Source organism: Schistocerca piceifrons, chromosome 6, assembly GCF_021461385.2.
Source record: "Schistocerca piceifrons isolate TAMUIC-IGC-003096 chromosome 6, iqSchPice1.1, whole genome shotgun sequence".
In the NCBI taxonomy this organism is placed as follows: domain Eukaryota; kingdom Metazoa; phylum Arthropoda; class Insecta; order Orthoptera; family Acrididae; genus Schistocerca; species Schistocerca piceifrons.
Window position 1 is genome coordinate 298,480,061 of NC_060143.1, and position 15,900 is coordinate 298,495,960.

Below are 15,900 nucleotides of genomic sequence, written 5' to 3' on the forward strand. Positions count from 1 at the left end.
AAAAATATCAACCGTCACTGATTGTACTGATTATTTTCCATTCCTGTGTTTCGTTTCAATCGTGTTTGTTTCTCAAATTCCTTACTGGCATCAGTGGGAGTTCCTTGGCAAACAAAGTACCCAGAAGACATGATTGGATGTCAATATAATTTCCAACATGAACACACCATAGGCATGATTGAGAGTTGGAACTCTGCACGACAAGGAAAACAGCTACCAGAGTGTGTTGCATTGTGCTGTTGGTGTTTAGCGTTGTTACCAGGCCTGGTATGGTACGTACACTAAAGAGCCAAAGAAGCTGGTACACCTGCCTCATACCCGTGTAGGCCGCCGTGAGCACGCAGAAGTGCCACAACACAACGTGGCATGGACCAGATTAATGTCTGAAGTACTGCTGGAGGGAACAGACACCATGAATCCTGCAGGACTGTCCATAAATCCGTAAGAGTATGAGGGGGTGGGGATCTCTTCTGAACAGCCCGTTGTAAGGCATTCCAGATATGCTCAATAATGTTCATGTCTGGGGAGTTTGGTGGACAGCAGAAATGTTTAAACTCAGAATAGTGTTCCTGGAGCCACTCTGTAGCAATTCTGGATGTATGGGAGTGTCGCATTGTCCTGCTGGAATTGCCCAAGTCCGTCAGAATGCACAAGGGACATCAATGGATGCAGGTGATCGGACAGAATGCTTACGTATATGTCACCTGTCAGAATCTTATCTAGACATGTAAGGGGTCCCATATCATTCCAACTGCACATGCCCCACACCATTACAGAGCCTCCGCCGGCTTGAACAGTCCCCTGTTGACATGCAGGATCCAGTGATTCATGGGGCTGTCTCCATACCCATACACGTCCATCCACTCAATACAATTTGAAATGACACTCGTCCACCACGCAACATTTTCCAGTCATCAACACTTCAATTTCAGTGCTGACAGGCCCAGGGTCAGTGCAAAGCTTTGCATTGTCCAGTCATCAAGCGTAACGAGTGTAGCTTTGGCTCTGATAACTTATGATGTTTTGTTGAATGGTTCACACACTGATGCTTTTTTATGGCCCAGCTCTGAAATATGAAGCAATTTGCAAAAGGATTGCACTTCTGCCACATTAAACAATTCTCTTCAGTTCTCATTGGTCCCATTCTTGCAAGATTTTCCTCCAACCGCCACGATGCCTGAAAACTCGCGAAATGATCGTATAGGAAAATCGCCACTTCATCACTACCTCAGAGATGATGTGTCTCATCGCTCATGCGCAGACTGTAACACCACGTTCAAACTCACTTAAATCTTGATAACCTGCTATCATAGCAGCAGTAACCAAACTAACTACTGCACCAGACACTTGTCTTACGTAGGCATTGCCGAACACAGCGCCATATTCTGCCTGTTTACATATCTCTGCATCTGAATACACATGCCTATACCAGTTTCTGTCATGCTTCAGTGTATGAGGCATGAACTGCATCAGATGTTTAATGACTATTGTGAAGGACACAGGGATACCTTGTAATCGCATGAGAAAGTGTTACCAGCAGCTGAGACATTTGAAAGGGGTCTCTCTGTGGGTCTTCATTTGGTGGGTTGGTCGAATTGTGCAAATTCAAATTTGTAGGGGACTTTGATGTGACAGTGATCCAATGTTGGACTGCATAGGAACATGAGGACAGACATACTCATTGTCAAGGTTCTGGTCTGTCACATCTGACTACCACAAGGGAGGATTGCCATTTGTGCACTGAGCCCATCATAACCCCTTCACATTAGCACTTGCCATCTAAGAACAAGCAACTGACTCTCTGCAGCATTCCGTCTCATCCCAGAACACTTGTCATATACTAGCAGCAGCTGGACTAAGGACATAACACCCTATGTGCAGACAGCCATTACTACCACAACACAAATAGCTGTCTCTGGAGTGGTGCCATGTTGGGGAAGTGCGGACTGCTGATGACTGGTAGCATATTAACTGCACTATGCCAAATGACCATCAATGGAGAGTACAGCAGCCAACTGAGGAGAGGCCCTATTCTTCTAATTTTTTGGAGTGGCACAGCAGCATTATTCCTGGCACCACTGTGTGGGAAGCCATTAGATATTACTTCAGGTCACAGCTGGTATTGACCGAGGTATCTCTGATGGCTTAACAGTATGTCATGGACATTGTGGATCCTCATGTGTTACCTTTCATACAACAGTATTGTGGTGCCCCCTTCCAACAATACTATTGTCTCTACGAACTGGCTGTGTGATGTAAAGGTACTCCCATGGCCAGGAAAATCCCCAGATCTGTCCCCGATCCAACACCGATGGTGCCAGCTCTAGCATCAACTCCATTCCAGTGACAATACCCCGAATATCATGAACCAATTACAACCATTGCAGGACAGCTTGCCTCAGGAGGATACATTGGCTTTATAACGCCATTCCCAACCAAATCAGTGCATGCATCTAGGCCAGAAAGGGTGCAATGCCATACTGGTAAGTGGGTTCATATTGCCAAGTTCTTTGTAAATTGGATTTCATTTTGTAATTATTGGAATATCACACACCCTCTCAATCCACAAATTTGCATTTTCTTTCCTCCTCCCCTCCTAGGTGCTGAACTGTTTTTGTCAGGCAGTGTATTTACAAGTGCAGGTGGTATTTAAAGTAGTACCACTTTATGCCCATGTTGCATTAATACCTTGTCTTTGGGACTGATTAGGGAATAGCATAATTCACCTGTCAAAACTTGGCTTTTTTTAAATATATACATTGCAAGGTTATCCCAAGCAAACACACTGTCAAGGTGTGTCACTAAGTGTGTGACACTAAGAGTGTCTGCAAGAACATAGAACAATAATGGAAACTGCCTGTTTTATTGGATGTCAGTCAGCTTGAGAAACATTTACCCCCAATGGAGATGGAGCAGACTGCTCAAGTGCAGCACGGTTGGCACACAGTTTTAGATGAGGTGCCTGAGTTTATGTAACATACCACACAACATGACTGTAACTTGGAAAGCAAAGTTCACTTAACTGGTAGTTTATTGAACACAACTATTGAGAACTGCAATTCTCTTAAATTTTGAATTCATTTAATATGCAGTTCCACACGAAGTACAGAGACTAAATTACATTTATTTCTAAGTTCACGGAGGCATTTGTGCTCCATATAATAATGTAATGGGGAGAAACCACAATATGTGATACAATGGGAAACACCCTTAGCCATGCACTTCACAGTAGTTTGCAGAGTGTGGTTATAAATGTACATGTAAACTAACAACAGATAGCAGTTCCTTTTACAGCATCAATAATCAGTAACAGTGGAAATAATCAAAATGAATTAATATTCATTGTGTTTTCCACATAAAATTCCTGATTATTTTGTGTGTGTGTGTGTGTGTGTGTGTGGGGGGGGGGGGGGGGGGGGGGGGGCGTTTTCTAGATTTTTGTCGTTATGCAATCCAATTAATATTCTCAAAACATGGAAAAAATGAAATATGAAGAACATGGTATGCAATCAACATCACCTAATTGTCCTGACAATTACAACTGTGAGATTTTCTAGTCAATTTCTTCAACAGTCATTCGCATGGTGCTAACGTTTTGATAAATATGGCAACATTGGAAGAAACAGAAAATAACTGACAAGTCAGGGCACTGTGATTTGGGAAAGAAGACCGGAATCCCACCACCTTCCCACTACAGTAGTTATCAGTGATGATAAAATGTGAATTTTTGATTAAACAAAGGAGGGAAAAGAAGTTAAATTTCACTGTGCACATAAACCAGTTTCCATTCATAAAATTTCAATGAGAAGTTTACACATAGAAGGAACAATCACAAGAAAGAAAGAAATAGGTTTTAACTCAGAAATGTATGAAGGAACTATTTAGAAGATTTAGACACTCTCTCTCTCTCTCTCTCTCTCTCTCTCTCTCTCTCTCTCTCTCTCTCTCTCTCTCTTCCCCCCCCCCCCCCCCCCCCCACACACACACACACACACACACACACATTTTTGCAAGAAATACAAGATTGTTGTTTTCAGCATTTGATTCAAAATTTGTTTCATCACCAAACAGACACTATGCATCTTTGTGACTACTGTAAACAAGTAACTATTTCATTGTGACTAAACTGTACAAAATTCGAAAATTATTATAAGAACTTAGCACAAACTGTTATAAAATGATCTAGGAGCATGTACTACTGCATTTCAACAAATTTAAATCTGGCTTAAAAGTGTAGAAGATGTCTATAAACTCATGTCATGAGTTGCCACATGTCTTGTTCTCAGTTAGTCACTTTTGTAATGATTATATTTGCAACAGTTTAGGTATTCATGTTAACCAATAGCTACAAACAAGTTAATATTATGTTATATTTTTGGTATGCTGCAAGTACTTGACATTCCAGGGGATTCACCAACTGTGTGTTGTTATACTCTTGCCACCACTGCTTATGCTCACTCATTTATTTGTGTGCTAAGTGGGAAGGGCTGTACAAAGCAGTATTCTGCAATAATTTTTCCAGTAGTCCATCTTAGCAGACTGTCATTTATTTCTATTGTGTATTCTTCCTGTATAAAAAATTTCAGGGCACGTTTCGACATGTCTGATTGGACGATTCACTTGTGAATGAATTCATGTAGCAAATGTTGAGGAGTACACTGATTTAAACATTCATTTGTTCCATGGTAAGATTCATTTAATAGTCTTCAATTCTCCCCCCCCCCCCCTCTCTCTCTCCTTTGATTTTCACAGCAGCTGATGTAAAGTGGAGGAGAGGAGCTTAGGGTCCCCAGATCCTGAACAGCTCATTGAGAATTCCGCAAGTTGCTTTGACTCCGTAGATCAATCTTTTGTGCCACTCGACAGTTAGCAATTGTTAATTCACTTGTGTACAGTACTCTTGAGAGGTGCTGGACTGTTGAAGGTAATACTGAGAAGTGAACTACTGGTTTTTTGGCATTTTGTGTGTTAGTTTTCAGCACACATACTTGTTAGAATGTATTGCTCCCCTTCATGTCAAGAATGCATGTATGGAAAAACAGTTCAACCCCTAGATTTTGAAAAATTTCTTCTCCATTGTCTTGAGTATACCTTGTGACAAAATGCTTGCTCTGAGGTTTTTTTGGCAGCGTATACAGAAAATGTGTCAAACTTGAGGGATTTATTCTTGACATCAAAACATTACCAAAAGTTCACATGGACGAAGGAAAATTCTCATGCACACAGGTCTCAGAATCCTTTATTAGGGAGTTATGAAAAGCTTTATTATTCATGGAGCAAGAAAGACGCATTAATGAAACACATCTGCATTTACAGAAATTGCCTGAAGTGATCACCATCTGCTTCCATGACTCTCCTGAGACCATGTTCCGCACTCTGCGCAAAACTATCTGTGTACTGTGTATTTGGTCAAATTCATTTTGGAACATTCTTCGTCACAACATCGACTCTGGTTATGGGAGTTTAACAGACCAAGGACTTTAGAGTCCCGAATGTAGAAAAACATAAGATTCAAATCTGTTGGTCGTGCAGGCCACACGGTGTATCTCCTTAGTCCAATTAAAGTGTTCGGAAACTGGTTATCAAGTTACTGGTGACCAAAGAATAACCAAACAAAACAAATGCCATGATCAACTGCATACACCAAGGTGAGTAAAAATGCACATTTGATGTAAACTACACACCCAGGAGTCACTACGCGGAATTCCTTTCATACCTCCCTAACAAAGGATTTTTTGGACCCATGTTCATATGAACTTTTTGTAATAATGTTAAAATAAATCCCTAAAATTTTTTATACATCCTGTATTTTATCAAAGGCTTATTATTTAGTTAGGTACAATCCCACTTCCCACTTGTTTCCATCTAGAGATTACAGCTTTCTTACATGTGCCGATAATCCTTTCTGATTGTTGTGTTCCTTTTTCTTTCCTTGCATTACATGCATATGAGGCAGCTCAAACAACATCACTTTCATATGGTGTTAAAAAAATTTCACCAGAAGTTAGTTTTATCAGTAAACAAAAGAATAGAGTTAATTTCCTAAAATAGTGCTAGGTGCATACCTGGAGTGCATAGCTGACAGACAGTCCCACTATTCCAGCATTTATGGAATCACGACCCAAGACCGCAAACAGTGATGAAAATAGTATTATTAAATTGCCAATCATCTCTAATCTGACAGCAAGCCACCTGAAACAGCACACAAAATGTTTTACTTAATTAAAATAAGCACATAGGCAGAAAAGTAAGAGAACAATCAAATAATGATAATATCATTTCATTCATGGACAAGAAAAAGAAAGATTTCTATGCTACTAAATTTTCCACTTTCCTGAACAAGGATATACTACACTCTACAATGAAGTGTACTGGTCAAAACTGTAATTGTATCTATGTAAAACATAATGAACACTTATGTGCCTGAGAGTATAACTTCCTCCTCAGATGCTCAAATATAAAAGAATCCTTCAATAAATAAATGCCCCACAATTTTTTTTCTCAAAATATTTTTGTTTTATGAAGAGTTACAATATGGTGACTGTATGAAACAACACAATTTTTATGTGTACTATCTTCTTACTTGGTCTTCATGATGTGAAAGCTATTGTTCTATACTCACAATAGTTTTTTTTTTTTAAATTGTGACTTAATTATCATGTTTGAAGTGTACTCTATATTTTCCCACCTTTAAATTACATAAACAGATGGAATTAAGTGTGTGTGTGTGTGTGTGTGTGTGTGTGTGTGTGTGTGTGTGTGTGTGTGTGTCAGGTCTGGGCTACGAGGGGAAGAGGCAATGATGTCCAACTCAATTTGATGACATGTTCCTGGGTTCTGAGACTTGTGTTTGGGTGTGTATTATGTATTAGCATGATTTCTTTATTTATTCTTGTCAGACTGAACACAACAGAAACTGTTCCTCAGTTCACTTAACCCTCTGAATTAATGGTTACCTTTTGGCAACACATCCATGACCCAGAAGACTGTCATCATGACTTTGCCAGCAGAGGGAAACTTCTTAAATGTCTTCTTTCTTGGTGATTGCAGATGATGCCACTCCGGTGGCTGAATTTATGCTTTTGGTTCAAAGCGACGTAACCACTTTCCAACCACTTGCCATAAGGCCTCTCCAATGGCCCCAAATTGCTTTAATATTTCAGATAAAATTACATTTTTTTTTAATCTTGTGGTCTGTTGTGAGCATTCATGGAACCAGCCTTGCTCACACCTTCGAATATACAAGAATCTGAACCACTGCATATGCATTTCCAAAGCTCACTGATAGCTGTAGAGCCAATTTTCGAGTTGGGATGCTATGGTCTGTACCAATAATGGCACCCACACAGTTCATTCTGTTGGGAGCAGTGGCTGTAACAGGACACCTCAAATGGGACCACTCATGGAGCTCTGTTTTGGTTTTTCTGGAAGATTATCAATTGCTAAACCATACAGCATCATTACCATACACTGCACAAAAATGTTTATGGATGGTCATTACAGTTTCTTTTCCCACACTGAAGAATTCAAAGCACACCTGGTAATTAGTGTCTTGTGCAGACAACAGTTTGAAAGTTCACACACATACACAGAAAACATGAACCACCTAAAACGTGCACTTTCCTATTTATGAGAGAGAGAGAGAGAGAGAGAGAGAGAGAGAGAGAGAGAGAGAGAGAGAGAGAGAGAGAGGGCATTATTTATTGAATGATTGTTGTAAAATAAATAAAAAATCTGTATAATGGGTTACAGTGGGCATTCACAACTGTTACCTTATTTTTGGGCATAATTTTCAACTGAAAGTTGCAAAAATGTTACATGTGATTACACTGATAAAATACAATAATATAAATAAAAACATAATGCTGGAACATCCTGTGTGGAACAGAAACAATATATTAGTTGACCATGATATTACCGCACCTGTGAGAACTTTTATCATGGTATTTTAGCAAGATAACCAATGCTGGAAATCTACTGAAAAAATAACTAGGGACAAGATAAAGCTATGACTCCTCACGAGTTTTCAGCATTAACTGATGGCAAAAGTATGAATTTTTGGGCAGATACACTCTTCAGTTTTTGAGAGGTGTATTAAAATTAAATCTCCATTCCAGTAAGGATTTTTATACAACACTAAATTTTAAAAAGTCAATATGATTTTTTAATTTTGCTTTACGAGGAGCTGGAACATGATGTACAGAATTTTATTATGACTAGTTGGTGTCTCATACCTCCCACAAAGCATACCCCAAGTTTTACATATCATTAATGGATGAACTGAAGTCTCATCCTTCTCTCCCAACCATCATTTCTTTGGTGGTATATACCTGGAACCTGATAAATGGCAGCACAACTTTTGTAATACCTTTAATCATAAATCTGTATCATGTATTTAGGGTTCACATGGAGCACTCCATTTCATATATTTCATTCCGCACAGCAATTTTAACCACACATCTCCTCTGCTTTATGTCCTTTTCATGGTCACTCAAACAACTGCAGCTAGCAGTTTATAGTCTCCAGGAGCTCACTTCCTGACCGTCTATGTTCTATCAGAATTCCACAATATATCACCCTTTGTAATCGTGAAGCCGAGAAATTGTCTTCACAGTAACTTGACCTGTCTGCGTAACAATAGTTACTATTCCATTACAAGCATATTCCCTTCAAAACTGAGCTGAAGATTTCGGAATGCTTCATGAGCATAGAAAATTGTACTGAAAATTTAAGTAGTAATGCTCACTGTCCATACGTTCAGAAAAAGTCATTTCGACACAATGCTTACTTTTGCAGGATGACTACTAATTGACAGCAATTCTTTTAGAGCTCCAATTTGCCTGAATGATCAACTAAAGTCAGACAGTACAATACTAATCAGCCTTCTCTTGCTGAGCGGTGTCAGATAGCTGTTTGATTAAAATAAATTACAAACAACATTGAATGAGTCATAAGCACATCTGCCTCTTTACTCAAACACCAAGGGGTTCTCTACAGTGCAACTTTTGGAATAGTGTATCACAGAGTTCCTTAACAACTCAACAGTTTGGAAACTTCCACAAAGAAGGAACAAATGGGTTATCTGCAATAAAAAGAAAAGGATACATTACTACTCACTGTAAAGATGACATATTGAGTTGCAGACTGGCACAACGAAGAGATCATTATAGATTAGCTTTCAATCAAAGCCTTCTACTGAAGGAACACACACACACACACCACACCACACAAGCTAGCTCACGTTACGGATACATGACCAGTGTCTCCGGCAGCTCGCTGAACAAAAGCAGCTGTCTGGAGGGGACAGAAATATCATGGTACAGGTGGATGGAGAGAACAGTGTTGTCTGGAGGGGACAGGGATATCATGGTACAGGTGGATGGAGAGAACAGTGTTGTCTGGAGGAACATGCAGAGACTAGAGGGAGTTATGAAGACTGCCACGTGCAGAGTGTGTGTGTGTGTGTGTGTGTGTGTGTGTGTGTGTGTGTGTGTGTGTGTGTGTGTGTGTGTGTGTGTGTGTGAGGGGTGTCGGTCTCCTCCACTGCCAAATTTTCCGAACAGCATATCCTTACATCATCGTCTCCACTCCCTAAACTATCCTGGTCTCAACCAACTATCCCCACACCGTCAGCCCAACACTTTAAGCCTCCTCTGGCCTATCACCTCCTCCCTATTCACAGAATTACAACTTCCTCCAATAATATCTATTCAGCAGCCAAGGTGGAGTATAAGGAAAGCAGACAAATGGGTACGAATGAACTGTCCCTGGCAAAAATTTACTCTCAGCCCACTGGAATACTGATCACAGCGGAAAAACCCAACATACCTTGGGAGTTCAGGAATAAATATATTATTTGGCCAAAGAGCACTACAGAAGAAATACTGTAAGGTGGGTGACCATAAGCTGGAAGAAGAAATACAGCTTTCAATTAATAATGAACACAAAGAAAGATGGCAAAGTACTAACAGAAAACCTAAACTTCACCCATAGCAATCAGGAGGCATGATCTGTTGTACATGCACTGGGAGCTGTACTCTCAGTTTACAATGAGGAAACTCTAAAGTCCGCACCTCGGATGGCCCTACATATAAAAGAACAAGCAGTGTAAGTTCCCCTCGAACACAAGTTGAAAGACAAGTTGAAGAAGTAAGTAAGTGAATTGAATACTGAAACCAAAGAAGATTAAAGTCTTATCTATTCCATTCACAGATACGAACTTGGAAAGACCACAAAAATGCTTAAAGTCAGAAACACTGCTGGATTTGAGAGGCTATTCAGAGTGTTCATTAAACACCTGGGGCCACATGCTACAGACTATTTACAACAATTCTACATAAATATTTTGAACACTGGCCAAGTTTCTACCCAGTTTAAGATATCTGAAACACTTGCCAGTTTAAAACACAGAAAAAAACAAACTGACCCAGTCAGTTATTGCTCTAAAGCAAGGTTGGGCAATAGTTGTGGCTTGGGGGCCACTTTGTGGAAGCAGAGGGCACACCTTTTAAAATAATTGCATGTTTGGTTAACTTCGCATTTCAGGAAAGTTACACAAAAATTCTGACTGTTTTGTTGGGTCACACAAAAACCCACAGGCCACTGATACGTTTGTGCTATAAGCTACTAGAAATGCGTATCTACAACAGAAAGTAATGACATATTCATGAGGGTGGAAGTTCTGGCCCTTACCTCATATACTGAAGCTGGTTTTCAGAAATGACTGAATACTTCTGTGGCAATTATAGATTTAACAGCAACCTATGACACTGTCTGACTTGACAGTCCGATTCTCAAACTGAAGGAAACTATTACAAGTCTCAAAATGACAAATTTATTGGAGTGTGTTCTGAAAAATTGCTACTTTAAAGTCACAGTCAAAGATGTCACTAGTAAATTCTTCACCATCAAGATCAGATTACCACAGGGATCAGTACTAGCCTTAGTTCTCTTCAACCTATATACAAGTGATGTTCCAGACACGAACTCTGAAAAATTCTGTTGTTTGCCATATGGTGATAGCAATATAATTTAAGGAGTATGAGCAAGGTGAGTGAATATGTAGTAATTATCTAGTTACCCTAAGTAACTATCACAAGCAGTGGAGGTTAAGCCCAAACCTGCAGAAAACTTCAGTATGTTGTTTCCATCTGAGCAACTGCACAGCAAGTAGGGAACTCAACACATTGTTTTTGTGATACAAAGAAAAAACACAGTCTGTTCCCAAAAGACCTTTGCTTGTACCTAGATCACTTACTTGCCTTTAAAAAACACCTTGAATCCACAAAACAAAGATTGAAAACCAGAAATAGTTTGATTAAACAACTTGCTGGAATGAGCGAGAGAGGACAAGTTCAACTTAGGTTTTAGCCATAGCATCTTGCATAATTGTTGTGAACATTACCCATTTGCTTCAAAACCTCTTTTTATGTTTACAATACATATTTGGAAAGTCTGTCAGGTGGTCAGTGACAGCAGTCACATGTGTGCGATTTGTGCTTGCATGAATGTGTGTTTTTTGTGTTAGAAGCAGCTCGCATTTATAGCAGTCCTTTGTTGTGCCTGTCTGTGACTCAGCATTTCCTCTACATGGTGAGTAGAAATCTATCGTTTTCATAATACTGTCATTATTCCATCCTCGATTTTCTATTGATTAATAAACAAGTTTTAACTGTTTAAGTACTTCTTAGATCAAAAGTTAGAGGTCAATGCATTTGTATAAGAAGATTGAATGAATGAGGGAACATGAAAATGGAACAAATGGCACATATTATCTAGAGATCTACAATCACAAGTTGTATTTGTGAATCTACCTTAAGGCATGGAACATGCTTTCTTCACAAGATTTTTGAGGAGAAAGGGTACTTTAAGAGCCTTGTGTATTTAGAATGAATACTATATAATTACTTAAACAGATAACAAAATTAATGGAAACTGTCCCAGGATGTAATAAATATATCAAAACAGGAATAAAGGTGTGATTATTTAATGGACCTGTATAATTTCAATATTTACAAAATATTGGTTTAATCATACCTGTTTGCAATAATGCTAGGATAATAACACACTTGATTCACATCCACCTTATTCTCATTTTCTCGGATGAACCGCTGCTGCACACCATATGCTCGGATGGTTGAAGCACCTACATTAATATAAGATGAACATGGAATTACATATAGAATCTATTACATAAAAACTCATGCATAACAATTTTGGAGAGGGGACTGAATGTAACTTGTATGAGAATAACGGTGGAGATAAGTGTAAGGAAGGTGCCAGCTAGGACTGAGGTCAAAAAATCTATGGGATAAGGTCATATCCCAAATAAAAATTAAATGTCACACATTACTTACAGCTAAGATTAGAGACAATGTGGCTCCACTCTGGATGACCTGCATCTGATGGGATAAAATATAAGAGTGACAGAAGAGGAATAACATGTGCTGAATGAAAGCCTATGCAGAAATGTTGTGTGCTGGATGAATGAATACACCTTTCACAGTGAAATGATCAATTTGATAAGTGGATGCAAACAAGAGTACTCAAGGTCAGATTAGAAAACTTAATAATAATAATAATAATAATAATAATAATAATAATATCTAGGATACAGACAAAAAATAGGAATAGATAATACAAATATTAAAGAAGAACTAAAAGAAAAATATAGACAAAGACTAACAAAAATACTGAAAACAGAATTGACAGCAAGAAACAAGACAAAAGCTATAAATACTTTTGCTATACCAATAATGACCTACTCATTTGGAGTAGTGAAATGGAGTAACACATACCTAGCAGCACTCAATACACTTACATGATCACAATGCCACAAATATAGAATACATCACATACATTCAGCAACTGAAAGATTCACATTAAGCAGAAAGGAAGGAGGAAGGGGATTTATCGACATAAAAAACCTACATTATGGACAGGTAGACAATTTAAGAAAATTCTTTATAGAACGAGCAGAAACTAGCAAAATACACAAAGCAATCACTCATATAAATACATCGGCTACACCACTGCAATTTCATAAACACTTCTACAATCTTTTAGATCACATAACATCAACAGATACGAAGAAAGTAAATTGGAAAAAGAAAACACTACATGGTAAGCACCCATATCATCTAACACAGCCACACAGCGATCAAAACGCATCCAACACATGGCTAAGAAAAGGCAATATATACAGTGAGATGGAAGGATTCATGATTGCAATACAGGATCAAACAATAAACACCAGATATTACAGCAAGCATATTATTAAGGATCCCAATACCACAACAGATATATGCAGACTTTGCAAACAACAAATAGAAAAAGTAGATCACATCACAAGTGGATGTACAATACTAGCAAATACAGAATACCCCAGAAGACATAACAATGTAGCAAAAATAATACATCAACAGCTTGCCTTACAACATAAACTTATAAAACAACATGTTCCCACATACAAGTATGCACCACAAAATGTACTGGAGAGTGATGAATACAAATTATACTGGAACAGAACCATTATAACAGATAAAACAACACCACATAACAAACCTGACATCATACTCACCAATAAAAAGAAGAAATTAACACAACTAATCGAAATATCCATACCAAATACAACAAATATAAAAAAGAAAACAGGAGAAAAAAATCGAAAAATACATCCAACTGGCTGAGGAAGTCAAGGACATGTGGCATCAGGATAAAGTTGACATTATACCAATTATACTATCAACTACAGGAGTCATATCACACAATATCCACCAGTACATCAATGCAATACAGCTACATCCAAACTTGTATATACAACTACAGAAATCTGTAATTATTGACACTTGTTCAATTACCCGATAGTTCTTAAATACAATGTAACATATACCGTACAGTTAAAAGGAAGTCACGCTTGATCAAGGTCCGCGTCACCTTCCATTTTTAACCAGACATAACGTCTGAGGCAAGAAAGAAATAATAATAATAATAATAATAATAATAATAATAATAATAATAATAATAATAATAATATTTGGGCATGTGACAGCAAAGTCTTTAGTGCGTGCATGGAAATGTAAGCTAAAAAAATAAAGCAGATACTTGCAGATGACTGCCCACTGGAATAAAAGAGGAAGAGCCAGCCACACTGCAGGACACTAAAATCTCCAACCTTAGGCCAGAGTCCAGACATATCACAAAATTTTAAAAGCTTGACCACACTCCTCGCATCATCAGATAAAAAAAGATAGCAGCCCCTTCTAAAAGCACTTCTGCCAGCTTGTCACACAATAAAATGCACTCACATAAAACATGGTGTACACCGAAAAGCACACCACAGGCATCATAGATGGGGGTCCTCTCATTGGAATAAAAAGGGTTATGTTAGAGGAAGTACCCAATTCAGAGGCAGGTCAGAGCCACCTCATATAGGAGCAACCAGCATGGGGGCCTCCATGGCTGGACAGCTGGCTTCACTAGACCCAGCTTATTGTCTGTCACTCGCAGCCATTCCTCCTCCCATAACTGCACGGATCTGTGATGCACCAACAAAATGACAGACTGCAGAGGACTAGCACGTTTTGTAATGTTACATTTTCTGCAGGCTTCATTGGCAGCTCTGTCTGTCTGTCTGTCTGTCTGTCTGTCCCTTCACATCCCCACATGCCTTGGTACCCAGCAAAATGAAGCTTCCTTGTCCTGCCACTGTAGAAAGTACAGTTGGTTCTACATGAGCTGGACCAATGTCTCTGTTGATTACACATGCTGCAATGATTGTAGATCTCATAAGACCTGTAAAACCAGAGTAGACAAGTTCAGTCTGGTCCCCATGGATTGTGGCTACGATATTTTAAAATGCTGAGTGCTTCCATGGCAAGTCTTTTAGGTCCCCAAGGTGCAGCAACCACTTACGATTCAAGACAAATGTGAGGCCCAGAAACCACACCGCATCCTTAAAATTAAAAATACTATCCCTTGTTTGCAAATTAGGAAAGTTTAAAATTGAATGGGAACTGTTAAAAAAAGGCCCTAAGAAGAACAAAAGACAGAAGCTGTCAACACACAACGAACACTGGACAGGACATTTAACTTTGGACATGATAATATTAATAGCTATGGCAAAAGCAGTAGGATTTAAAACATGGGAAGACATACTCGAAAACTGCGTTCAGGTAGCTTTCCAGTGGTAATATGCCACCAAGTAGTATTGTAGGCCTTCTCGGTGTCAAAGTCTGCCTAGATGGTGATGTCAGTGCAGGAAAGCCTGTTGTATAGCTGCTTCAAAGAGGACCAGGTTATCAAACGTGGAGTGAAACCTCCTGTAACCACACTTAAAGAGGCTAAGGTGGTTACATCAGTCCCTCCCAAGCTTTGAAAGTGGAGCTAAAATTCCCTGTCACCACGTGTAAGAAAAGTGACCTGGCGCACAATTCAGGTTAACATGAGCTGCACCTAAGGTAGAATCCAGCTCTCACATGGAGAAAGGACTGTTTTAATATTCATCAGTGATGGAACTGAAATCTGAATGCCCCTCTCAACAGCCACCCTGTAGCACTGGAAACCTAAACCCTCAATGGCAGTGGCGGTACCTGTGGCGAAACAGGCCACCATAGTCTGAGCAATTCTTGTGGGGTGGTCTGGAGTCTTCCATTCCATATTACAGCTGCCACCAGGCACCTCCCACCTCTCCCAGAAATCCTCTTGCTGGCTTCTCAGACAACTGTACTTTTAGTAGAAAGATTTATGGTGATCAGACACTGTTGCCAAAATTTCTGCCAACTCTCCCTCATAATTCACTAACATTTTATCCCTGCAACCCAAAAGGTTGCTAGGTTAACTCAGTTGGCCAACACTTGAACCTATGCAAAGCTGCCCACCTGTACCTTTGTAGTATGACAT

General features: G+C 39.1%; 1 protein-coding gene across 1 annotated transcript in view; it reads right to left on the bottom strand.

Annotated features, from left to right (window-relative positions):
* The window catches only part of LOC124802918 (multidrug resistance-associated protein 1-like), a 370,137-nt gene that overhangs the window by 22,158 nt on the left and 332,079 nt on the right, over positions 1 to 15,900 (bottom strand). The window contains 2 exon segments of the mRNA XM_047263989.1: positions 6,066 to 6,192; positions 12,037 to 12,145. Of these exon segments, the coding sequence (XP_047119945.1) occupies positions 6,066 to 6,192; positions 12,037 to 12,145 (236 nt within the window).